This window comes from Cervus elaphus, chromosome 27, assembly GCF_910594005.1.
Source record: "Cervus elaphus chromosome 27, mCerEla1.1, whole genome shotgun sequence".
NCBI lineage: Eukaryota > Metazoa > Chordata > Mammalia > Artiodactyla > Cervidae > Cervus > Cervus elaphus.
This window is the reverse complement of record NC_057841.1, coordinates 29,441,793-29,467,318: the sequence shown is the minus strand read 5'-3', so window position 1 is coordinate 29,467,318 and position 25,526 is coordinate 29,441,793. Positions and strand designations below refer to the sequence as shown.

The following is a 25,526-nucleotide window of genomic DNA, read 5'->3' as shown; positions in this document are numbered from 1 at the left end:
GAACTCAAATCAACTATAAACTACGTCTTTTAAGCAAATCCAAAAAATACACAATTCTGGCATACTTTAAGTTCTATGTTTTTAAGTATGTCCTTCTAACTTGGTTGCAAAATAATTCATTTTATTCTTTTCGTGATTTTGTGTCCAAAGTGCACCAACATGAAAAAGTCCATCTAAATATCAAAATAAATGATCAAAATTACGGTTAGAGTCATTTCTAACCAAACTCTTTCAAGTAATTACATAATGACTTCTAAAAAGTCTGTGCAGAAGGAAATGGAAGCCCATTCCAGTATCTTTGCCTGGGAAATCCCATGGAGAGAGGAGCCTGGTGGGCTACAGTCCATGGGGTCGCCAAGAGTCAGACACGACTTAGCAACTAAACAACAAGGGTCTCTGGAAGATGTGAGAATTTTGCTTTATGTGTAGTTTTCTGGTAAAGCCCTGGAAGAAGAAATAAAGCTAACGACCTCTATTACTGTTAAAAATGTATTCATCATTCCATTTTCTCTTTCCTCTACAAATTCAGAAAGCATATGCCTATGCGGATGAAGAGGAAGGACGCCCATCCAACGACTGCCTGCTCATCTATGATATTGAAGGTGCAGGCTCCCCTGCGGGGTCTGTGGGCTGTTGTAGCTTCATTGGAGAAGACTTGGATGACAGCTTCTTGGACACACTGGGGCCGAAGTTTAAGAAGTTGGCGGACATCAGCCTGGGAAAAGACGTTGAACCATTTCCAGACTCTGATCCCTCCTGGCCACCCGACAGCACTGAGCCGGTCTGCCCTCCGCAGGGAACAGAGCCCATTGGTAGTGGACACCCACCCATCTCCCCACGTTTCGGCACCACCACCGTCATCTCTGAGAACACCTACCCCTCGGGACCTGGGGTACAGCATCCCACGCCAATTCCTGATCCTCTGGGCTATGGTAATGTCACCGTGACCGAGTCTTACACCTCCTCGGGCACTCTGAAGCCCTCTGTCCACATTCACGATAACCGACACGCATCAAACGTGGTGGTGACGGAGCGGGTAGTCGGTCCAATCTCCGGTGCCGACTTGCAGGGGATGTTAGAGATGCCTGACTTGAGAGATGGGTCAAACGTGATAGTGACAGAAAGGGTCATAGCACCAAGTTCAAGTCTGCCCACCACTCTGACCATCCCTGACCCTAGGCAGTCTTCGAATGTAGTAGTGACGGAAAGAGTGATCCAGCCAACCTCCGGCATAGTGGGCAATCTGAGCATGCACCCTGAGTTATCGAACACCCACAACGTGATTGTGACAGAGAGGGTAGTTTCCGGCTCCGGCATCTCGGGCAGCAGCGGCCTGCTGGGCAGTGCTGGTGGAGGAGGTGGTGGCGGCATCGGGCTGGGCAGCCTAGGAGGTGGCGGGGGCCTGAGTAGCAGCTTAGGGGGCACAGCCACCATCGGCCACTTGCGGGGTTCCTCTGAGCATCACTTTAGCAACACCCTCGGTTCCGCATCCCCTACCACAACTCGGAGTCGAATCACAAAGTACAGTACAGTTCAATATACCAAGTAGCCAGGGACCCCAGCATGCTTTTTTCGCCATCATTGTGATTTAGGTTTAATTCCCATCAGCACAATACTAACAGTGTGATTTAGGATGCACAAACACGTGCTAAGAAAATTGTGACACACGGTGAGACACCACAGTGAGAAAAATCGATGGAAACAGTGTCATTGGGCAAGAGCTCCCCTGAGCCTTTGTAACTTTTTTTTTTTGTATATTAATACTAAGGCAATCATGACCATGAACTAAAACTTGAGACAGGGGCTTCTTTGTGCTGGTAGGGTCTTTTGTGCTTTTGTGCTTTTGTGTGGCCTCCAGCACGTGGAACAAAACACTGACCTTAAGATGGCAATGGTCATCATTCTCCTTGCTTGGTTTTGAAATTTCATATAGCTCAGGCAATATTTTTAAAAAACTAAACATGCAATATACACTCAAGTATGTGGGAAGAATTTGAAATGTGCCCCAAATGCCTGGTCTGGTCAGTGTCACAGAGGATATAAATAAAAACTCAACCACATATTTAGACCAGGGTTAACCATTAAAGAGGGCTTCCCTCACAGCTCAGTGGGGGAAGAATCTGCCTGCAATGCAGGAGACCTGGGTTCGATCCTGGGTCAGGAAGATCCCCGGAGAAGGGAATGGCAACCCACTCCAGTATTCTTGCCTGGAAAAATCCCATGGACAGAGGAGACAGGTGTGCTACAGCCCATGGGGTCACAAAAAATCTGATATAACTGAGCTACTAACACTTTCACTTTCACTTTCACTTTAGCCATTAAAGAATAAAAACCTGGCTACACATCCAAGTCCACAAGTGGCCAACCACTCCCACCTTAATAAGGGCACTAGATGAAACAAACCTCAAATTAGGAAATGTTTCCTGGGAGGGAAATTCCCTAAGAGAGTGGCAGCCGAGTGAGACTGACTAGGCGCTGAACTGGCGCTGTGTGAGCCTGGATCCCGCGCTGGAGCTTCAGCTGCAATTCCTATGGAGTCAAGGACTTCTCTGATTCTAGTTTGTGTTTAGTGGTAGATGCAATAGTGAGGAATATTGTATACTGGTGAGGTTGCAGGGCATCACACTCATTTCTCCCTTTACCACTGTGACTCTGACCTAATAAAGGAGAACTTACCAGGTGTTCTTCTCAGACTGAAGCAAGTAACGCTTGACACGGTTGTCATCACTAGTGGTAAATTATCTTCCAAAGAAGCAGATGGGAACCGCATTGCATTTTCAGACTGTGTTTTTAGTGTTATTCCTTTATATTTCCAGCTCTTTATTACACATTTTCTACATTAAAGGATTTGGGAGGAGCTGTGAGAAAAAGCCTGCAGTATAGTTATGCTTTGGGGAGATTATTTGAAGGGGATCTACAAAAATTGTTTTTAGAAAATGTAAAATGTTTAATGGGGGGAGCTAGAATGTCTCAGTAAAGTAATACCATACTACTGGTTTTAACTGAGTTTCGTACTTTTTAAAACAACCCTCTGCTGCTATTTTGAAGAGATCAACTAGGAACTCTTAACAGAGTTGATGATATTGTGTTAACATGAGTGAAGTTGTACTAGACAAACCATTTTCTTACTCTATTCCACCCTCAAACTGAATTTTCTCACTAGCCTCAATTTTACATTCCTGATTTGCCATAAGCTCCTGGATTATCGATGCTCCAATTTATAAATAGTTTCCAAATTATATATTGTGATATATTTTTATAACTTCAAAATTTTAGTAATGTGCTATTTATGATAAGTCATTTCTGTGAATTTGCTATATAGTGTTACCTGGTTAAAAATCTCTGAATAGAATCAAAGCATTCTTGGAGGTAAATTTACTGTTGTATGGTAGAGGCATTTTTTTCTCTTTTCTAAATTCAGTGTTAATATGTGCTCACTAATGTGAAACTAGATATGACAAAAATCTTTTAAGGATTAGTCTGCCCCAATTACTCAATTTTCCAGAGTGTTATAAGATCAAAGAATAGTTATTGGACTTTGAACACTTGTCAAAGGGGGGTTGTGAGTGAATTATTTTACCCAGAGCTATTTTGCTCTATGTTACAGCAAATGGTATCAGTATTTTCAAATCCACAATATACATCATATATTGACTCTGTAGACTATGTAAAATTTTGATAGTCTTTAGCATGCCAAAATGCAGAGGTGTAAATAAAATCATTCACAGGGAGTCTTTCTTTTATTTCTCTCATTTAGAGGTTCCATTAATAATGGGTAATCTTTCCAGAAATAAAGCATACTTGAGTATGCCTGGATCCAGGAGTTTGAAGAAATAAAAATAATTATTAATTAATTGCTAGTATTTGTCACTTTGATATGACATATCATACAGAAGTGTTTTCTTAAGACTCCTGATATCTTCCAGATGCATTTTTTAGATAATCTAACAAATGCCAGAGTGACTATCCTTAATAACTTTTGTTATTAAGATCCACTAGTTACATAAAATCATGGGAGATACAAGAGAAAAATGGCAGTATTAGTCATCAATCTTCCTAGGAAGATAATTTCAAAATAAAATTTTTTTTTCAGGATTACACATTGATGTTCTAATTTTTTATCCCTAAATTTTAAAATTACCTTTTTAAGACAGCAACCATTCTAAGTCATTTAAAGGCATGTAATTTTTTTTTAAATGATCAGCCTTTAGGAAGAATTTAATCCTTCTCTTTAGATGCTTTACTCTAATTCATATACCTTGTATCATTCCATAGATGTAAAGATATGAAAATATCTTTATAAGTGAATAGTCATATTTCAAACCCATATTGCAAGCTGAGTCTCAGATCAGCTGGCTCCTAACAAAAGAGAAAGAATAAAGAGTTATTTATATGTTATGTATATATAGTTTGAAAATAAAGTGTTTAATATTTACAAAACATCCTACTCTCCAAAAATGTAGTCCTCAGAGACAAAAATTAGTGTACTACAAATACTTTATTATTTAATATCAATCAAAATACCATTTTGAGCTAATTTTGACATTGAATTTCAAATATATCTGCTAGATAGTATTAGCTTGCCTGATATAACAATATTTGCACTGAAAAATTTATAGAAAAAGTATCTATTTGGGGTTATTTATAGGCCTTCATCTGGACATCTGCTCTACATTTTTATATAAAGTTTTTAGCCTCATAATCTTTATTCAATGTACTATTCTGACACAATTTTAACTATATAGCTTCAAAAATTACATATTTACTCTGGATGTTTCCAGTTGCTACATACACAATTCATTTCTAATTTTATACCAATATTTGAATGTAAGTCAGGGTATAACATATATGACAGCCTTTGACTTTAGCAGGATTTAAAGGTGTTGTAATCTTGGCTAAAACGGCCCTCACTTTTTCAGAAAAACGTATGAAACCCAGAACAAACTTTTGAAGGTATTGCCACATTTCCTCGTGCCTATTTAATCAATTCTAACTTCTGAGGGACTCCTGGTGTTTGCAAGACTTATTCCACATTGTATTAGAATCCACGGGTCCATGAAAGAGAATTTGTCTTCCAGTTCTAAGTTCTTCAAATCATGTTAGGATGAAAGCATAAGCGGATCAATATGTTCTCCATCAAATAATTTTAAAACAATGAATAAGCTATTGTTTAGTTGTCTATACTCCTCCATTTTGTTATATTTGAATTACTAAACACTTTATCATCAAGCTGTACTTAGTCTAACTTATTTTTCTTTTGCTATTTTACAACTAGTTTTAAACTCTAATATTCATCTTGGGTAATGTTTACAACAAGGTGCTTTTCTTCCATTTTCAGTATAAATATTTGGGGATTATTTGGGTCCTAATTCCTTGCATGGTCATCTGTTGGCTATTTTAGGTTGGTTTGTAATTTCTAAAGAGTTATGTTTACAGCAATAAAATGATTCATATGCCTTCATTATCTTTTCTGAATTGCAAGGTGGGGATGGGTTTCAACATATAAAGAATAATTAGGAGTTATCAAATCTAGTTATTATTTGCAGTCCATATAAGGGAAGAAATGATTTTATTTTCATGCTGTTAAATTTTTTTATTTTTGATTTCCTAATTCATTTCTTCTCATGTTTATTAAGGAACCCTCTCTCTAGAATGCTACTCAGTTATGTCAGAACACAGCCTTAAGCAGCCTCATGTAAATAAGCCAATGATTAATAACTTGCATTTTAAGCTTTTATTTGATACTTTCAGCATCTTTGTTTTCACCTTTTTCTCTTTCATACTCTGCTTTTTTGGTACACCAGCATTTTATATCTTTTAAGTGGATTTTCTTATTTACTACCTTTATTATCATATCATCTTTATTGGGGTACATCTCCTTTTCACTCTCCAGTGCCACTTTCAGAACATTATCATCTTCCCCTTTCAGACACATGGGATCTGTTTATCTTCCCCTCCCTTTCTTCTCCTTGTGCTATTTTACTGACCTCTTAATAACACTCCCACTTTTACTAAAGACTCTTGTACTCTAGCCCACTGTCTTCCACGGCCTCTCCAACTCCATGGATGAGGCACTCGGTACCCCCGCATTCTCAGCTCCTACACCTCCATTCCCCCAGTTTCCTCAGTCATTTGCTTCCTCATCATAACCCAGCATGGCAGGACCTCAAATGCCTCTCTTTCAATTTCTCCCTATCCTTGTAGCTCACTTGCTGACAAATTCCGATTGTTGCAATTCCTCCACTTCATTACTCTTTGGACTCCCACCACTTTCTCAGCATCTGTCAGCTTCACTTCCCTCCTTGTCTAAACAAACTTCTTGAGTCCAACTGCTGTTACCGCTTGGACCATACCTTTGACCACCTTGCCCTGACCCTCCTCCTTTCAAATCCCAAATCTTTCACACCCACATGTTTGTCTGCACACAAACAGCTAAACAAATGATTCAAGTGAGTTGACTTTTTTCATTTTAAATACTCGATTTCAAATTTCATATTAACAGCAAATGCTTCCCTAGTCCTATCTGATTCTTTGGTAGACTTCCCATCTCATTATACTAGATTATTATTTCATACCTGCTCTATCCTCAACACTCTCACACCTCCTCCTCCCTCTTTATTCTCAGTTGATGAGCTAACCCTATTGTTCATGAGAAAATAAAAATCATAAATCTCAAATCCACTCATCTTTCTCTAAAAGCCTGCACAGCCACCCACATTTAGACCCATATTCTCCCCTTGCTGTATTACAATGGAGTTAGTGTCCTACTCATGGAAAAAGACAATTCCCCATCTGAGTTCAAGGACTTTGCTCCTTCCCTCTTTCTTCTTCTCTCTCTTTCTCCCCACCCCCATAACTTTGCCATCTGCACCCCTCCCTGTGGCTGCTGTCTCATTTTTTATCTATTTCACCAAATTTCTCAAGACTTATATGCATGTGCTTTCCTTTCTTTCCCATGTCCCACGAGACATCAGTGCTCACCCATCAGTCCATCAGAATGGCCCTTGTCAAATCTAAGATCTATACATTGCCAAATATAAGGCCTACTTTTCTGTCGGTCTTTCTTAACCGTTGGCAAGAATCTGAAAAAAAGAGTAACTGCTCTCTCTCCCTTGAAAGACTGTTCTTTTTTGGCTTATATAACACCATCCTCTAAGGAGGATACTCTTTTTTTAAATAAATTTATTTATTTTTAATTGACGGACAATTGCTTTACAATATTGTGTTGGTTTCTGCCATACATCAACATGAATCAGTCATAGGCATTTGTCCCCTCCCTCTTGAAAATCCCTAGGGAGGATACTCTTTTACATAAGATAATTGAGGCATGGATAGTTATAAGACAATATTTGAGCAGACACCTGAAGAACACTCGGGGACAAGCCATATGGCTATCTAGGCATTGGGCATTTCAGGCCAAGGGGACAGCAAAGTTGTAAGCACTCTGAGGTAGGCATGTGCTTGGGGGATTCAAGGAAGAAGAAGAAGAGACCTACATGTGGAGTGAAAGAAGGAAAGCAATGAGAAATGAAGTCTGAGAGGTACCAGGGGTAGGATGGAGTTTAACCTCACGGGACATTGTAAGAATTCTGACTTCCTCAGTGACATGCAGAGCCACTGGAAAGCCTGGACAGAGGAGTACTCTGATCAGGCTTGTATTTTCAAAAGATCACCTGTTGCCAGCTCTTCCATGCGTACGTGTGTGCTAAGTTGCTTCAGTTGTGTCCAACTCTTGGTGATCCCATGGAGTCCAATTATTTGGTTTGACCAAACAATTTGGTAGCAAAACAAGTGACAAAAATAGACCAAAAGCCCTAAACAGTTTAACAGCAACATGCAAAAAGAAACTGGAAAAGGGGCACTGAGCAGTAAATTAAAATCCCACTATAAAGAATCTTGAAAGAACTCAAGCACAATAAATATAAATGGAGAATACTGGCCAAAAATTTTGAACAAATGCCATTCTCAGCACGAACTTAGTGACTGAGTTCAAATAATACAAACTCCAGCTGACTCTGGGAGGCTTACTTTTTCTAGTTTTACAAACAAAGCTTAATTATGCCAGACTTGGGATATCGCAGTCTGTTCTGTGCCTGTGTCCTAGCCATCCTTACATAAAATCTAGGGACGAAATCCCCTGCCTCTAGAGCCTTCCTGCGACTGCTCAAAATCTCAGGCTATAATCCTTATCAAAGTTCCTATCTGGGACTTTCCTGTGGTCCAATGGTTAAGAATCTGCCTAGTAATGCAGGGGACATGGGTTCAATCCCTGGTCCAAGAAGATCCCACATGCCATGGTGCAAGTAGGCCAGAGAGCCACAACTACTGAAGCCCATGCACCTAGAGCCCACACTCCACGGCAAGAGAAGCCACTGCCATGAGAAGCCCGAGCACTGCAACTAGAAAAAGCCTGAACTGGAGAAAGCCCATAGCAATGAAGATCCAACCCAGCCATAAATATATAAATAAATAAAAGTTCCTATCCGGTTGGACCCAGAATGTGATTGGTCACATTTTTCAAAGGAAAATACTTTGCTGCATTCAAATTAATAGATACTTCTTTCCAAATGTATGCCTGTTTTCTGCTTGATAAATTACTCCCCCAGGCTTCTCGGTTTATTTTGATCATGTTTTCAATTGGTTTCACCCAGAAGTAGACCCTAAGATAGGATGTGAGGGTAATCTGGAGGGAAAGGATGGATAAGCAGGAACCACAGGTAGTAAATGGTGAGATGAAAGAGGGACGGGAAAGCAGGCAATAAAAGCCAGGGATCATCATGGACAACTGAAGCTCAGCACTTCTGGGAAGGGAAAATCCCTCCTGGGGAAAACCCTGGGAGCTGGCGTGGTATTTGCACCATAAAGATAAACTGTCCTAGGAATGAGGGCAATATATGCAGAGGGTACTGAAAAGATCTGTCACAAACACTGGTACCCTCTATAGAGCACTCTCTGATAAAATATGTGACATGAAACCTCAGAATTTTCTGATTTGACAGGCCTTTCTTGAACATTCCACTGTCAATAAGAATGATCATGAGTTAATATATCAACAGAGTGGATAATGAAATCCAATGGAGTAAAATAGGAAAGTCTTCAGGTCTCCCTTGTCATTAACTTGTACCTTTATGATATTATATCATTTATATTAATTAGATGCTTGTCCCTGTAAAGTGTATAGACATATAATCATTCTCTTATAATACATGACTTAGCTTTACTGTTACCCATTTAGGAGTGACCTTGATAGATAATCAGTTTTGATGTTTACTCACTGCCAAAAACAAGGGCTATGAGTCATTTAAATTCATCATTTTCTGTGTACATAGTCCCAGCACTCTAACAACTTATTTCTAACGACAACATGACCATTTACTCTGTTTCAAAGATATATTCTTCCACTTAGCTTATTGAAAAACATACATTGAAATTTCTATTGTCATTATTTGAATATGGAAGCAATTAAATAACAAGTCTTGAATTAACGTGTGAGGCAGAGAGATCAGCACAGTGACAAGCAGAAACTCAATAATTATTTTCTGGATACACGAATAAATGCAATTCATTCACACTTCAGTCTTTCTAAAATCCATTCTCGTCTTGACAGTCTGTATGAGAACTGAGACCCTAGATTACATCACAGAGCATATCAAATTCCACTGTTCTCAACAGAAATTCTCTTTTGAAATTATTCTTTGGCATGATGATATCTCATGAGGGACAATATAATTCAATTTGTTAGATTGTAAAATGTACCTTTACCTTAAAAGGTAAGATTTGATGGAAAGATTAGATATATAAAATTTAGACCTTACTAGTGGGTAGTTAAAATTAAGTGGTTAATGAAAGAAAAATAGTTTATTTCCAAATATAAATATTTTTCAAATATCTGAAAAATGAGTCCAAAAAACTGCAATGAGAATGTTGCTTTCTTCATATGACAAAGATCATGATAACAATAGAGAAGTACTCTGAGAATCCTATGAGATCAACAAATCATATCAATGATCAACTGACAGGTGAAATCAAATATATGTAGAAGTTCATACCTTTTCATATGCTATCCTCTGGGAGAAAAAATAAAGGTATTTCTTTCACACGGGAAGAATATTTTATTAGAGACCCCTGCTGCTTAGGTGAAGAGCATGTCAAAATATCTATCCATCTTTGCTCTCTATTAATGATCAATAAACAATTTGATGGTTGGTACCTTAAATGCTAGGACAAGTAGAGGACACCTGGAGAGAGAATATTAACTTTACAGTTATCTTACCATGGAAAAAAAATCCCCCCAGTACAAACTCATTAGTTAATATTCTACTTTATAGATTGTCTTCTATAAACATGATTATTGAACATCTATCACCAGGAAAACTGATCTATTTTCAATATAAAAACAAAAATAAATGTGACCCTAGAAAACACAGGTGTAAACTGCAATGGAGAACTCAGGCCAAGTTAGGTAATTTATAGGTCCTATTTGGGTAACTGTCTGGCTTGACTTCTCTTTGCAATACTCATTATTAACAACCCAAAAGCTCTCCCTCTAAAACATTATTATTTGCAAAGTAAGAATAATGAGCCATATTTTTAAGACATAATGAATTTTTAAAATTATTAAAACCAAGGTGAGGATTAAAAACTAACTATATAGAACAAAATTTTAAACACAGATACAAAATGGTTAGAAATTAATGTGTTATAACCTAGAGTAGCAAGCAATAAGAAAATCATATTTAATATCTAACACTAAAAACTGAATACTAGTTTATAGAAAAAACAGTGTATACCTACACTTAATGCCAAAAATTTTAATAAATGTCAAATCCATTAAAGATACAGACACTCTATAAATTATGAAAGAAAGAATACCACTCAAAGAGAATGCACTGAGTGCTAGTGTTTCTATAAAAATATATCTAATTTAATGTCCTAAAATCTACAAGGGGAGGAAATAGGTAAGGAATCTGCTATTTACAGAGATAAATTAACTCACTCATGGAAACAAACCCAGTTTATAAAATTTCTGGAATTTGAACCATATCTAAATTTTTTACCCATTTCAAAATGCCACACTGGCATAGCACATTGACATTAACTGTAAATAGGTAATTCTATGAGCATGACAAATAAGATGCTATAATTAGAGATAAGGTACCTGAAATAAATAAAATAAAAATATATTTTAACTTCTACGCAGTAAAAACTAACACAGGTGATAAAAGTGAAGACAATGAAGATTTCCAATTAATGATAGTTGAGTCAAGATATTTTTATGCTACTCAACGCTATGAAATAAAGTAACAATAAATAAAGTAATAGTTGAAAATAACAATCTACCTTCAAAAGCTTACATATACACGTGCAATGTCCACTAAGTTACACTGAAACGTGGACCAAAACTAGGAAGTTCTAGTTTTGAGGCAGTAGATATTCCTCTAGGTCTCTTGTGAAGATTTCTCTAAAAATAAATGACACAGCCTTTCAAGATTTAGTGATGTAGGCAGGCTAAAGATTCATAAGAGAACATTTTTACAGGAATTCCATATCACTGGTCAGTAGGTGAGTCAAAGCTGAAAGGCAGACTCCTTAAAGACGTCACCTTTACTTTCTGACTCCATAGAAATGAGGGAGGCAGGAAGAGAACACTACAGCACATTCAAGGTAACCCAGAGACCTATTCAGCTAAACTTCATGAGAAAACTTCTTACAGCAGCAATAGGGAACTAAGAGATAGCAGGATTCTTTATAACTGCCTATTCAGTGTAAAAATATAATCATTTTCAATTGCAAAATTAAAACATACCCAAGAGAAACTCAAAAGAGAAAAAAAAATAGCTGAAAATAATTGCAACACATATGACAGAGGTTAATTTTCCTTACATGTGAAGAGTGTTTATAAATCCATAATTAAGACCTCAGTGACACAATAGGAAAAAGGAAGCAAACTTTTCACAGAAAAAGAAACACTAAAAGCCAGTAGCCCTTCCCTCCCATGAAGAGGTGCTCATCTTACCATATTAGAAAAATGTCCATGTTTTCCTGCTGCCATTTTGGGTTATCCATAGGCCCTGGTTAATTACGCTGGTTCAGTGACTCCTAAATTTCAGCCTGCAACTCCAGAATTACCTAGAAAGTTTGTTAAGAATAAATGATTCTAGCTTCCACCTCCAGAGATTCTGATTCAGTAAATCTGGGGTCCAGAAACCTGCATTTGTTTTGTACTGGACCAAATGATTTTGGTGCAAGTAGTTCAAGAAATATATTTATAAAAGCACTGCCTAGCTTTTGACTTCCCTGGATCTGGATTTCTTCCAAAACAACCTGAGCCCAGATCTCATTCAGAGTCTGCGTGGTGCTGAACCAACAGCATCAAAGGTCAACTACATACACATTACAACTTTGCCAAAGAGGGGCACGGCCAGTGCCATCAAAGTAGCCAGAGTGACATAAGTAACGACCACATCGTGGGACAGCTGCCGCTGCTATAATGACCCGGAGTCAGGGGGTGAACGACAATGACATCTGTGGGGAGAAGTATGCAGTAAGTATATGTCTCCTGCATTGGCAGGTGGGTTCTTTACCACCAGCGCCACCTGGGAAGCCCATGCAATAAGCATGTAAGTAATAATTAACACAGAGCTAGAAGCCACGCTATTCTTTCTGCCCTTGTTTGGAATACATCCCACACCAAGGACATGAAGTCACAGAGAACCAACAAGGCACTTCTGTCTGTGGCTAAGTATGATTTTAGGGTGTAAACTAACATCATCCTTATGGTACTAACGTAACTCTTTAGGAAACTGATGTTTAACTCCGTGATGTCGAACACCCACTAAATAACCTGGTTTGCCAGCACCCTGGTTGTCATACATAAACTGGTTTTAATGAGGAGACAGGTTGTTTATCTTCAATGCCATTATCTCAAAGTGAACAGACATGTATTCAGAGTAACTGCTCTAGGTCAAAACCAAAACAGCTTTGTTTACCTTTTGCCCATCTCCCCAGGCCCATGCTAATGAAAACCCTTTTGCTTGAGTCAACTCTAGAACCTACTTGCCTCTAGCATTTGACACAGTTTGGGACCATAAATATTTTTTAAATTTCCTTTCCTTTAAAACCGGTTTTCAAGAATTTAAGCTTCCCTTAGATACTTAAATCATATCCACCAGTAATCCTAAACTATAATTTCATGTAAAACTTTTGCCCTAGCATCATTTTCATAGTATCTTTGCCTGTAGAGATGTCTTTCTTTTTTGTTTCCAAAAAGAATTTGTACTGGAATGTATTGAATTAGCTGTTCTCTGTAGCATTATTTTTTAAAATCATATTAAAGTGCTCTCTATGTGTTAGGAGAGTATGACATTTGGGATGAAAATATACTATGACTTTGGAAGCAGGAAGAGACAATATTATAGAAGCACAAGAACAGTAATTAAATATCAAATGCACCCCTGAAATTCAATGTACACTTTCATATGAGGAAATGAAATACAACCAGTTTGATTTCAAACATAAATAATAGGGCACGCTTAACTTGAAAATTTCCATTTACAGAGTTAACTGGTAAACTCAATAGTTTGTTCAACTCTATAACATAGAAAGGCTGATTCATGTTGATATATGGCAGAAACCAACAAAATATTTTAAGAAATTAACCTCCAATTAAAACTAAATTTCAATTAAAAAAAAAAAAACTGACTGTGGTCAAAGTTGTACACATCGGTAAATATACAAAAAAATTTATTTACTTATACACATGAAATGACTAAATTTTTCAGTATGTGAATTATACCTCAATAAACCTCTCATTTAAAAAGAAAGGTAACGTTCAGCTGTCAACTTTTTTCTATTTTGCATTCACATATCTACCATTACTGAAAAGTGGCTTTAAAGTGTTAGTCACTCAGTCGTCCAACTCTTTGCAATTCCATGGACTGTAGCCCACCAGCTCCTCTGTCCATGGGATTTCCCAGGAAAAATACTGGAGTGTGTAGCTATTCTCTTCTCTAGGGGATCTTCCCAACCCAGGGATCGAACCCATGTCTCCTGCATTGCAAGCAGATTTGTTACTGTCTGAGCCACAATGTAGTCCTTATTTCTATTGCTTATTGTTTCTTTTCTTTGAAATTCACCCTGTGAATAGCAATTCAGATAGAAAATTCTGTATTTCAGAAGAAATCAATCAATGGTATAAACAAAAGAAGGAAATCCTTGTAAAATATCTCCATACGACACAGCAAGGGAAAAGTATAATTTTCCCCTTGTGAAAAACAATAACTCATAGGGATCTAAACTTGTTTCATTAATTTGCTTAGGCAAATTAAATTATTATGATTCAATATTAACTAATACAAATTCCTTTAACTGGCTAAACAATGGTCAGTTTTCGTATGATAATCTTAGTATAATACACCATTAGAGGTTACCTCAGAGCCTGCTTGGAAGTTGTTATAGAAATAAAACCATCATGATAGCCACTGACTTCTCCCTGATCCTTTAGTTCCTCCTTAAACTCTGACTGACCCAACGTTCAGAACCATAAATCCCTGCTGGCTTCTCCCATTCGCTACTGTTCTGTAGTGACTCCCACTGCAATCCAAGATTTTCCACATTTATTCCTGCCTCTTGACCCAGAGCATGGTACTGGAAGCAGTGAAGCTCCCATAACTCTCTACCATCCTCTCATATTCTCCTTTTGATGCGGACACCAAAAAAGAAATAGTATATGGGCCATGATAAATTGGTGGCACATAGAAAGAAGATGTCAGTCATATATTTTTTAAGCCTGAGATTCCATTTTATTTGAAACACTTTATTTTCTTCTCCTGTGTTTTTACAATTAAAATTCAAGCAATATTGCACATTACATTTCCACAAGACACAAACCATCTCCAGAGCTGTTGGTGGTAAGTTTCTAGGGATGGAAATAATGCCACAGTTAGCCGAGGAATAACCCCACTCACTGACAGTGCAAATTCTCATTGTCCTTCTTTATTGCAAGCTAAGTCAAATCCTTCATACAAAAATAAAAACAAGGTCATAGTGTAATTATAGCCAACGAAAAGGTCTCTGGGAAGCTGGATTGGAGAGAACCATTTCTCACCACCCTTTCTCTTAGAAATAATCTCAAGCAGCAGCGCCATTTGTACCTTTGATACTCAGAAAAACAGAGGGGAAAATGCTGTGCATTCCAAAAGCCCCAAGCTCACTGGCACCATTGAGAGAGGATATATCTCAAAGAGTGAAAAATAATTTAATGTTGTTCTGATATAGCTATAAAAGAAAATTTCTCTATGGTAGATACAATTGTCAGATTTCAAACCTCTGGACAAAAATTCATGCAAATGAAGAAGGATGAAAGCTCAGTTGGATATAAAAACGTTACAAGAGAATGCTTTCAATGCTTATTTACTCAAGCATAGGTTTCCATAATTCTTGGTTTAAAGACTAATCTAGCATACAATTAAACAGTTGGTTAATATCCACCCCATAAAGGTATGTGCATTAGTCTTACACATCCTGAACAGCCGCTCAAAAATGTATTTTAAAACACAATCCACACACCTGCTTTATCAGGTCATCTTATATATACTTGAATTAGGCAGATATAGGTTGTTCAGTGGTAAATTCTCACCTGCCACATGGGAGGTCCGGATTCCTTTTCTGGCCTATGCAGCCACAGTGTCCCCTGTTTAGGGGCTTCCCCGGTGGCTCTGATGGTAAAGAATCTGCCCACAATGCAGCAGACCTGAGTTTGACCCCTGGGTCTGGAAGATCCCCTGGAGAAGGCATGGCAACCCACTCCAGTATTCTTGCCTGGAGAATCCCATGGACAGAGGAGCCTGGAGGGCTGCAGTCCACGGGGTCGCAAAGAGTCAGACATGACCAAGTGACTAACACACACCTAAATATATAGGTTAGCTTAGGCAGATACATCCAAATACTGTCTCTTTGTAACAATTCACTTTTTAACGTTGCTTAAGTATAATTTCCTGCTCTCTGTCTCACAAATACCTTTAACATATCACTCATTTCTCTTCACTTTAGAATACTATGCCAGCCCTCCAACTGCCTAGATTCTATCCTATGCCTCCAAAAATACTAAACTAAGGTTCTCAAAGGACTAAGTGTTATTTGGAATACATTCCACGAGTAGGAATTGCTTCTGCATTGTTACTGAAGACAAGACACAGTCTCCCTTTAAAATTCTTCAACAATACCTACTAGCAATTAGAGAACGTTTAACATTTTCTTTTTATGTTGTGAAAGTTGATGCCAGCCAGCAATTTTTTATGAGAAAACTATACCTATTCTAAACCCAGACAAAGAAAGGAGAAGAAAGAAATGAAAAAGGGAAAATGATTTTCAGAAATAACCAGATGTTGCTCTGCTCTTTTCCCCTTCAATTCTTAGATACATCTTTATGAGGACTTAAAAGGTGTTCCTCAGCCATATTATGCACTTTTTTTATCAGCAGAAATGCCATGAGGAATAAACATACTCTGTACTGTGGTTACCTTAGAACAATTTAATTAATGTTATACCACACTGATTTGACCGTATGCTAAGAAGATGCTAAAATGTGCAAACAAATATTCTAGTGAACTCAAGAGTTTCTTTGTCTTAACTTTATCTTTAGAAGATCTTTAAAACTGAAGAATGCAACTCAACAACAGGACTTTTTAAGGAGCGAGGGAAGAATCACTAAAATTAAGACATGAGAATTCCATTATTCTGTCTGTCTCCCTACTTAGGCCTGGTACCTTTTCACAATGTCCTCTGCTCAAAGTGTCTGTCCTTGAAGTTGGCTCTGTAGTGAACATGTGCATGTGTATATGTGTGTGTGAGTATATGTAATTTTGCTTTTACAATGTTGGCAGTAAGAAGAAGCCTACTAATTTCATTCAGCATGATGACAGGCCCTAGCATTTTAATTATTTTTCATGTTGTGAGTAATTTATTATTCACTGGGTATCTTCCCTGTAAATCTTGTCTGCACTCTGTAGGATTTTTCTTTGGTGTCCAACAAAGGGTTTCATTGCAATAAGAATCAAGGTGTGTCTATGCTGTTACCCAGAACCCAGGCAATGCCAGTCCTTCGGGCCAGCCCAGAAGTTCGGGGTGGGGAAACAGAGTCATTATAGAACATCTTCATCCCTTGGCTCAGACAGCAGCAGAGTCATCACCCAGGCCCTCCTCGAAGGACATTTCAAAGCACATTTTCCAGAGCCGAATTCAGGACAAGGACCAGACTCAAATCAGATCTCACTGCCCGTGCAAGAAAGACCCGGAGGAATGGACTGGCTCCTTTTCAGGAACATTTGCCTTTTGATCATTTTAATGGTAAGTAGAATCTAAAGGCCTGGGAAAGAAGTGCAGACCCGAGGCCTTGCCTCCTGTGTCAGCTGTTGGACTTTCTACCTGGGATTTGCTCCATTTTTAAACCTCTTCCTGCCAAGGGAGTTCTGTGCATCCAGCCTCTGGGACTTCAAAGGACTCTCCATGGTAGACAAATGCAATAGAGAAGCAGGGTGAGAATCTGGTTGAATTAGACCTAAATGACATCAGAGACAGACTCTAATTCAGATAGATTACTGGAATATTTATATAATTTATAATCAGAAATGAAATTATTTTTCTATTTTCTTTTACTTAGACTTAAATCAGACCGATTGCTGTCAAAATTCTCAATGCAAATGGGCTCTAGGGAAGTAAAGTCGATCAACCCCATTTCTTTTAAACAGTTATTTCCCTGCGAGTTTGTTTCAATGTGGAGGAATGTTAACTATGTCAGGATTGCCCTGCAATTACTTATAAAATATTTAAGTCATAGGAATTTTTTCCTCAGAAATGACTAAAGAAAAATGAATGCCATGAAGAGAAACCCTTTCTGGAATTATTAAGGCATTCCTACAGTCCAGGAAGGGAACAATTACATGATCTATGTCTTCAATGTAAATACGGCATTTTGGATATTATACTACTTTCCTCCAATCCTCATAACACATAGTGAGTATTCTAGCCTTCAGAGAGGTTGTTGCTGTTGTTTTCTAGTCGCTAAGTCGTGTCTGACTCATCTGCAACCCTATGGATTGTAGCCCACCAGGCTCCTCTGTCCATGGGATTGCCCAGACAAGCATACTGGAGTGTGTTGCCATTTCCTTCTGCAGGGGATCTTCCCAACCCAGGGATCAAACCCGCATCTCCCTCATTGGCAGGTGTATTTTTTATCACTGAACCACTAGGGAGGCCCATTTGAAAGAGATTAGGCAGCTCCTAACGCCAGATCCTTAGAGAAACAAAGATCAGGTTAGTTAATTCACCAAACAATTGTTAATTCAACTAGAAAAGTCTATTTGAGAATAAAATAAGATAAGTTAAATTAGACTAGACTTAAATCTATTAACGGTTACGTGACAGACCAATTCGTCAAAACAGTTAAAAAATAAGTGGAAAGATAGAAGAGAATTGTTGGAAATTGTAGGGGTTTTTTCCCCAAGCAAATAAAGCCAAATACCTATAGTTGGCTGCACCTCAGTCTCCCAGGACTGTCAGCAGTGGTGCTGCAATGTAAGCTTGCTAAATGATTTCCACCCTATTTTCAGGCAGTGGTGTTACATGAGACTCATGTGAATGTCAGCTCAAAAGGGCAGAAGGCAGCCAAGCGGGGAAGATAAGGAATCGTTGTACAGTTGGTCTGGCAGGCACTGTCCTTCCGCAGTTCATGTTTCTATGAACTTCAAAAGTGGTGCAGGAGCCTGACACTGCCAAAGGGCACACAGTCCAAGCTTGGAAGGCAACAGTGGTAGGACATTCCATTCTCTGAGCTTGGAAGACAGAGTACGAAATGACAATTTTTGAAAAATATGTGTAAACTGAAAAACTCCAAATAGAATTGCAATGCCCTGCTGTAATGATCACTGTTAATTTATTCCACTAAAGGAAGAGGGAACATTCTGACTTAACCTTTAACAGAAATCAAGAATCATCAGTATGACCTCTTGTTACACTTCTGTGGGTTATCTGCATATTTTGACTCAGAAAAACTTTTTGTTTCTGTAAGAAAAACTGATTGCATGTATCAAGATTTTAAAGGTGACTTTTGAGCACTAAATTTTGCCTCCTATTCCTCTATGCACAGCATGTTTTATGACAATATTGTTAACTGAAGAGTTTGTTTTTCTTCTCTTGATCTTGAAAGAGTATTATATTCCAGATTCTCAGGATCTCTTTTTGGTAGTATTGATTTATTATTCTTAGTAATTTTGGAGTTTTTGATACTAAATTCCTCCCAGCATGCCTGTGTGCTAAGTCACTTCAGTTATGTCCGACTCTTTGTGACCCTAAGGACAGTAGCCCACCAGGCTCTTCTGTCCATGGGATTCTGCAGGCAAGAATACTGGAGTGGGTTTCCATGCCCTCCTCCAAGGGATCTTCCTGACCCAGGGATCAAATTCGCCTCTTCTGTGGCTCCTGCACTGCAGGTGAATTCCTTACTGTTGAACCACCAGGGACACCTGGATTTCTCCCTACTCCCCACTAAAGCATTTGTGTCTTACATTTCTTAATAATGGTGATAGACTTAAAGACTTGCATTTCTAATAGATCCCTTAACGTATCAATTAATAACTTCTAGAATTGGGAAATAGAAACTTCTAGCATGTTTCAACATTGGAATAAATGCAAGAAATGTTTAAGGACAATCAGTACAATATTATAGATGCTGTGGAAAAAAGGCATGCCTACTTGTCTTTCGGGCTTCCCAGTGGCTCAGTGGTAAGCAAAATGAAAGTGTTAGTCGCTCATTCATTTCCGACTCTTTGCAACCCAATGAATTGTATTCAGATTCTTTACCATCTGAACCACTAGGGAAGCCCCAATGGTAAAGCATACACTTGCAGTGCAAGAGACTTGGGTTTGATCCCTGGGCCAGGAAGATTCCTTGGAGGAAGAAATGGTACCCCATTCCAGTATTCTTGCCTGGGAAATCCCATGGACAGAGGAGCCTGGTGGGTTACAGTCCATGGGGTCACAAAGAGCCGGACACGACTTAGTGACTAAACAACAACAAATTATCTTTCATTTCCTGAACCTGAACTCTGACCTTTTTTCATGAACGAAATCAAAGGCTTTCTGGAGCATCACTGCAGCTTACCCTAACGAGGGTGTGGCAGCCTCTCAGTTGTCTCAGTGACAACTATCCCTCAACCACAAAAAGTACTTTAAGCAAGATTTTGACTGACAACCTATAAAAGGTACCCCCAAACTCAACGCTACAAGAGGGTGTTTCATTATACCACAGGAGTCCTTTGGCATCTTCTTTCTAAGGATGCTGCTCATCATGTACTTCTACTATAAAACAAATCAGGGTGGTAAGGTGCAATCAACACTGAACTGAGACTCAGAAGCCCCAGGGCTGAGTCACAGCTTCCCCTCAAAGGGGCTGCGTACCTTTGGCCAAGGCACCCAACCTCACAAGGCCTCACTGTGCCCCACATCTGGACACACAGTTCTTCCAGTGCAGAAACTCTGCAAATCGTAACTGGCTCCTGAATATTATTTTCATAACTTTGGTTGTAGAATCTAAAGCTGGAAGTCATGCTATGAATTACATAAGTTTTTTTTTTTATTCTGAATTATATGTTTTATTGGACTTCTCTGTAGCTCAGATGGTAAAGAATCTGCCTGCATTGCAGGAGGCCCGGGTTCAATCCCTGGGTCAGGAAGATCCTCTGGAGAAGGGAATGGCAACCCACTCCAGTATTCTTGCCTGGAGAATCCCATGGACAGAGAAGCCTGGTGGTTACAGTCCCTGGGGTCACAAAGAGTCAGACACGACTGAGCTAATAACACTACTACTACTGCTATAGGTTTTATTAGGAAGGAATCACCTTAAGGCAGGGCAGTTATTAGCTGTGAGAGGATATATTTTATCAAGTTGATAAAATCATTAAAAACAGCTACATAGCTTTTATCAGATAAGAATTTCCATACACCTATGGTGATCTTTTGTGCTATATATAAGATGTAAACATTACAATCAAACATTCTGGTTCTTGGAAAGCAAATAAGATTGGTGGCAAAGCATATAGATACTACCTCACTGTAAGCTGAAAACAAGCATCAAGATTTTAAAATATATTTAGAACTAACTTGTCAAAACTCTCACTTAAAACAATGCTATTCTGATATGTGGAACAGAATTTTGTTTTTATTTATATAATTGACAGGAAAATTTCTAGAAGTATAGGCTAGAAGGGAAAAAAAATACCCTTATCTGATTTGGTTTTTTACTTGTATTAAACAGAATACCCTAGACAGCCTTAAATGACTGGTATTAGTACTGCTTGTTGTAGAGCATTAAAAAATGTCTTCATCACACCAAAGCTTACATAGAAGCAAACCTCATCTTTATTATTTTTTGTTAATATAAATGGCTAAGAAATTATAAATTTTAACCCCCCCAGTGGGAAAAAAATGTATTTTTGCCTTCATATACCTACAGACTTCATGATGAACTAAAAAAATAAATGTTCCATTCTAAGATACATCAGGGCTTCCCTGGTGGTTCAGTGGTAAAGAGTCTGCCTGCAATGCAGGAGATGCAGGTTCTATGTTGGGAAGATTCTGTAGAAGGGAATGGTAACCCGCTCCAGCATTCTGCCTGGGAAACCCCATGAACAGAGGAGCCTAGCAGACTACAGTCCACAGGGTCGCAAAGAGTGGGTGGGACATGACTGAGTGACTAAACAACAACAGGATATATCTCTATTACCCTAGCATAACCTACAATTTTAATAGCCTTCTAAATAATATCTCCCTGTAGAGTGTAGCATAAAAGTCCTACTCTCAAAATATTTCATAGCTCTTGAGACTCTATGATGCTCTCCCTCTTTCAAAGATATTTCTCTTTTTTAGAGAACTTCTGGATCCTGAGTATACAGTTCTTATGACTCTTGTTATACTTAAGCATTCAGGGAAGAATCCTTGTAAAGCAATGAACCTGTTGTTTGAGCTGCAGTGATATTTCCTTTTCTTTCCCACTTGGGATTGAGGTTGGGATTCTTCACTCACAGAGAGTAGCTCTGATGACAGGGTTGTCAGAGAAAGACTGGAGTGAAACCTTCAGATATTACCTGCCTGAGAAATGTTTGTCCTGCCTTTCTACAGAGAAAATTATATGGCTTCCAAACGAAAATGCCACTACTTAATATACCTTCAATTACAAACAAAAGTGGTATAATTAGGCTTGAACTTGGCATCTCCCTCTGAGAACAGCAATTGCTTTCCTCAATTATTTTTACAAGTGTTATTGAGGGGAGAACTGCTTATTAATAAATTGGTCCGGGTGTGCAAATGACTTCGAAAACTGACTTCAAAAAGATACGTTATGCAGGTGAAAAATAGCCTTGTTCTGTGGCTACGACTTGAAATACACTCAGTATGAAAGAGAGTAATATGTATTTCAACACTGCAATCCACACATGTAATGACTTAGATTCTCCATATTATATATAAAATCATCATATTCCCTCTAGTAGAAAGTATTTTAAAAGAAAACTAGACCCAGAAAAAACTTCAACAACTTGCCAAAAATTAGATGGCTAGAGAATATTATATATCCTATTATTCTTCCTAGAATATACACATCATAAAAGGTTGGAACTTGTACACAAAAGATAGTGCCTGTCATATAATATTTTGTCGATAAAAATTTGTGAATGAATGCATGGGTTTAATTTCTAATTTATCTTTCTTACCAAGTCACTTTACCATATTTCCCACCTATACACAACAGGCAACTTCAATGGGGCGGTGAGTTTCAAACTGAGTTTGAGGGTTAAAAATTGAGACAACCAAGGGGTTGGTCTCTGGTATCAGCTCTGTCACTGCCATCCCATTTCACCACCTTCCACTAGCAAAACATCTTACAGGTAACAAAGTTATTTCACACACATAACAAAAACCCTGAAAGATAAATAGAGATATCCTCATTTTATAAATAAAATTGGGGGGCATAAATGACTCATAAATGTACCATAAGGGGTACAGTGGAATTTGAACCCAATATCACATGTCCCAAACTCAATCTACAGTTCCAAAATGGACTCCTTTCCCGAAATGAGCCGACGCTGTATCCTGCACATGCTTCTTTTACAATGTGTATGATATTCCAGTATCTTTTATCATCTGTTTTCCTCCCTCTTTTTTTTTTAATTTATATATTTTATTTTATTTTATTTTATTTTATTAGTTGGAGGCTAATTACTTCACAACATTTCAGTGGGTTTTGTCATACATTGATATGAATCAGCCATAGATTTACACTTATTCCCCATCCCGATCCCCCCTCCCACCTCCCTCTCCACCCGATTCCTCTGGGTCTTCCCAGTGCACCAGGCCCGAGCACTTGTCTCATGCATCCCACCTGGGCTGGTGATCTGTTTCACCATAGATAGTATACATGCTGCTCTTTTGAAACATCCCACCCTCACCTTCTCCCACAGAGTTCAAAAGTCTGTTCTGTATTTCTGTGTCTCTTTTTCTGTTTTGCATATAGGGTTATCATTACCATCTTTCTAAATTCCATATATATGTGTTAGTATGCTGTAATGTTCTTTATCTTTCTGGCTTACTTCACTCTGTATAATGGGCTCCAGTATCGTCCATCTCATTAGGACTGATTCAAATGAATTCTTTTTAACGGCTGATTAATATTCCATGGTGTATATGTACCACAGCTTCCTTATCCATTCATCTGCTGATGGGCATCTAGGTTGCTTCCATGTCCTGGCTATTATAAACAGTGCTGTGATGAACATTGGGGTGCACGTGTCTCTTTCAGATCTGGTTTCTTCAGTGTGTATGCCCAGAAGTGGGACTGCTGGGTCATATGGCAGTTCTATTTCCAGTTTTTTAAGAAATCTCCACACTGTTTTCCATAGCGGCTGTTTTCCTCCCTCTTCTAACCTGTGAGCTCTTTACCCCATCTGAGTCTTCATCATATTCTTGGAGATTAGCATAGGCACATACATTTTAGTTTCCTTGGCATTTTTACATTGCTAGAAAAGGTCCTATTCAGGTTACTAAAGTTAATACCATTTATTGTAAGGACCTCCAGAGAAAAAAAGGAAGACAGGAAACTCATCAACTGGGGCACAGAGACTGGGAGTGGCATTTCTGGGTCATATGATAGTTCTAGTTTTGGTTTTCTGAGAAACTTCCACATTATGCTCCACTGTGGCTGAACCAGTGTACACTTCTATTAACAGTATACTAAGGTCCCCTTTCCTCCATATCCTCACCAACATTTGTTATTTGTGGTCTTTTTAATGATAGTCATTCTGACAGGTGTTACTTGATATCTCATTATGGTTTTAATTTGCATTTCTCATTTCATCATGATTAATGATACTGCACATTTTTTCAAGTACCTGTTGGCCACATGAATGTCCTCTGGATAAGTGTCTATTCAGGTCTTCTGCCATTTTTCAATTGGGTTTTGGTTTTTTTGTTTGTTGATGTTGCCTTGAGTGAGCTATTTACATATTTTGGATCTTGACTCATAGGTCATATCATTTACAAATGTTTTCTCCCATTTTAGTACTTGTCTTTTCATTTTGCTGATGGGTTCTTTGGCATCAAATGAATGCAACTTTTGGATTCTACTGGCTACATTTAAAAAGTAGTGTAACAGTTTTATTTCAAAATATCAACATTTACAATATTCTTAAATTCCATCCTTTACAGCTATCTAAACTCATGATGAAATTTTTCAGATGTCTTAGGTTGTTTTCCACTGTATCCACCCTAGTTTCTGCCTACTTAAAAGTCTGCAAGGTTAATGCTGGATGTGTGTGGTATGAAAACACCCACTGGAGGATGGACCCAAAGCACTGATTTTTTTGTTTAATTAATTGCCTAATTAATTAATTTAATTATTTATTTAATAAATTAAAAGATTAGGTTAAATTTTTTAGAAAATTTTGAAGAAGTACATCATTTTTCAAAAAACATTAAGGCCACATAAGCAAAAATTTCTGAAGATTTCTGTACGACAGTATTAGGAGTAGTTCAACATAAACATCAATATTCTCCCAGTCAGAAGAATAATTATGTGACAGCAAGGTTTAAGCAAAACCAGGGCAATTTGGCAAAATAATATCAGGTGATTCAAGAGACGCTTTAGGCATTGAGTAAATGAGTTGTTAAAAGATAAACTAAAATATATTAAAATTTTAGAATTTATTTGAACAAAAACTGATTCAAATCAGGCATAACCAAACTGTAAGCAGTTAGCAACACTCTGCCCACAGAGGCTGGGGGAAAGCTTTTATAGAGAAAAAGCAAAGTAAGGAAATTACTGGTGCTGCAGTCGAAAGCCTGGGATTTCCCAGGTGGCTCAGTGAGTGAAGACCTGCAATGCAGGAGATGCAAGAGGCACAGGTTCGATCCCTGGGAAGATCCCCTGGTGGAGGGCATGGCAACCCACTCCAGCAGTCTTGCCTGGAGCATCCCATGGA

General features: G+C 38.2%; 2 protein-coding genes across 2 annotated transcripts in view; both read left to right on the top strand.

Moving 5' to 3' along the window:
• The window catches only part of DSG1 (desmoglein 1), a 42,841-nt gene extending 37,380 nt beyond the window's left edge, over nucleotides 1–5,461 (top strand). The window contains exon 16 of the mRNA XM_043888770.1: nucleotides 530–5,461. Coding sequence (XP_043744705.1) covers nucleotides 530–1,549 — 1,020 coding nt within the window. The 3' untranslated portion in view covers nucleotides 1,550–5,461. The remainder of the gene's footprint in view (nucleotides 1–529) is intronic.
• Nucleotides 5,462–17,194: 11,733 nt separating this feature from the next.
• DSG4 (desmoglein 4) overlaps nucleotides 17,195–25,526 on the top strand; it is a 39,753-nt gene continuing 31,421 nt past the window's right edge. Inside the window, exon 1 of the mRNA XM_043888771.1 lies at nucleotides 17,195–17,346. Within this exon, the coding sequence (XP_043744706.1) occupies nucleotides 17,299–17,346 (48 nt within the window). The 5' untranslated portion in view covers nucleotides 17,195–17,298. The remainder of the gene's footprint in view (nucleotides 17,347–25,526) is intronic.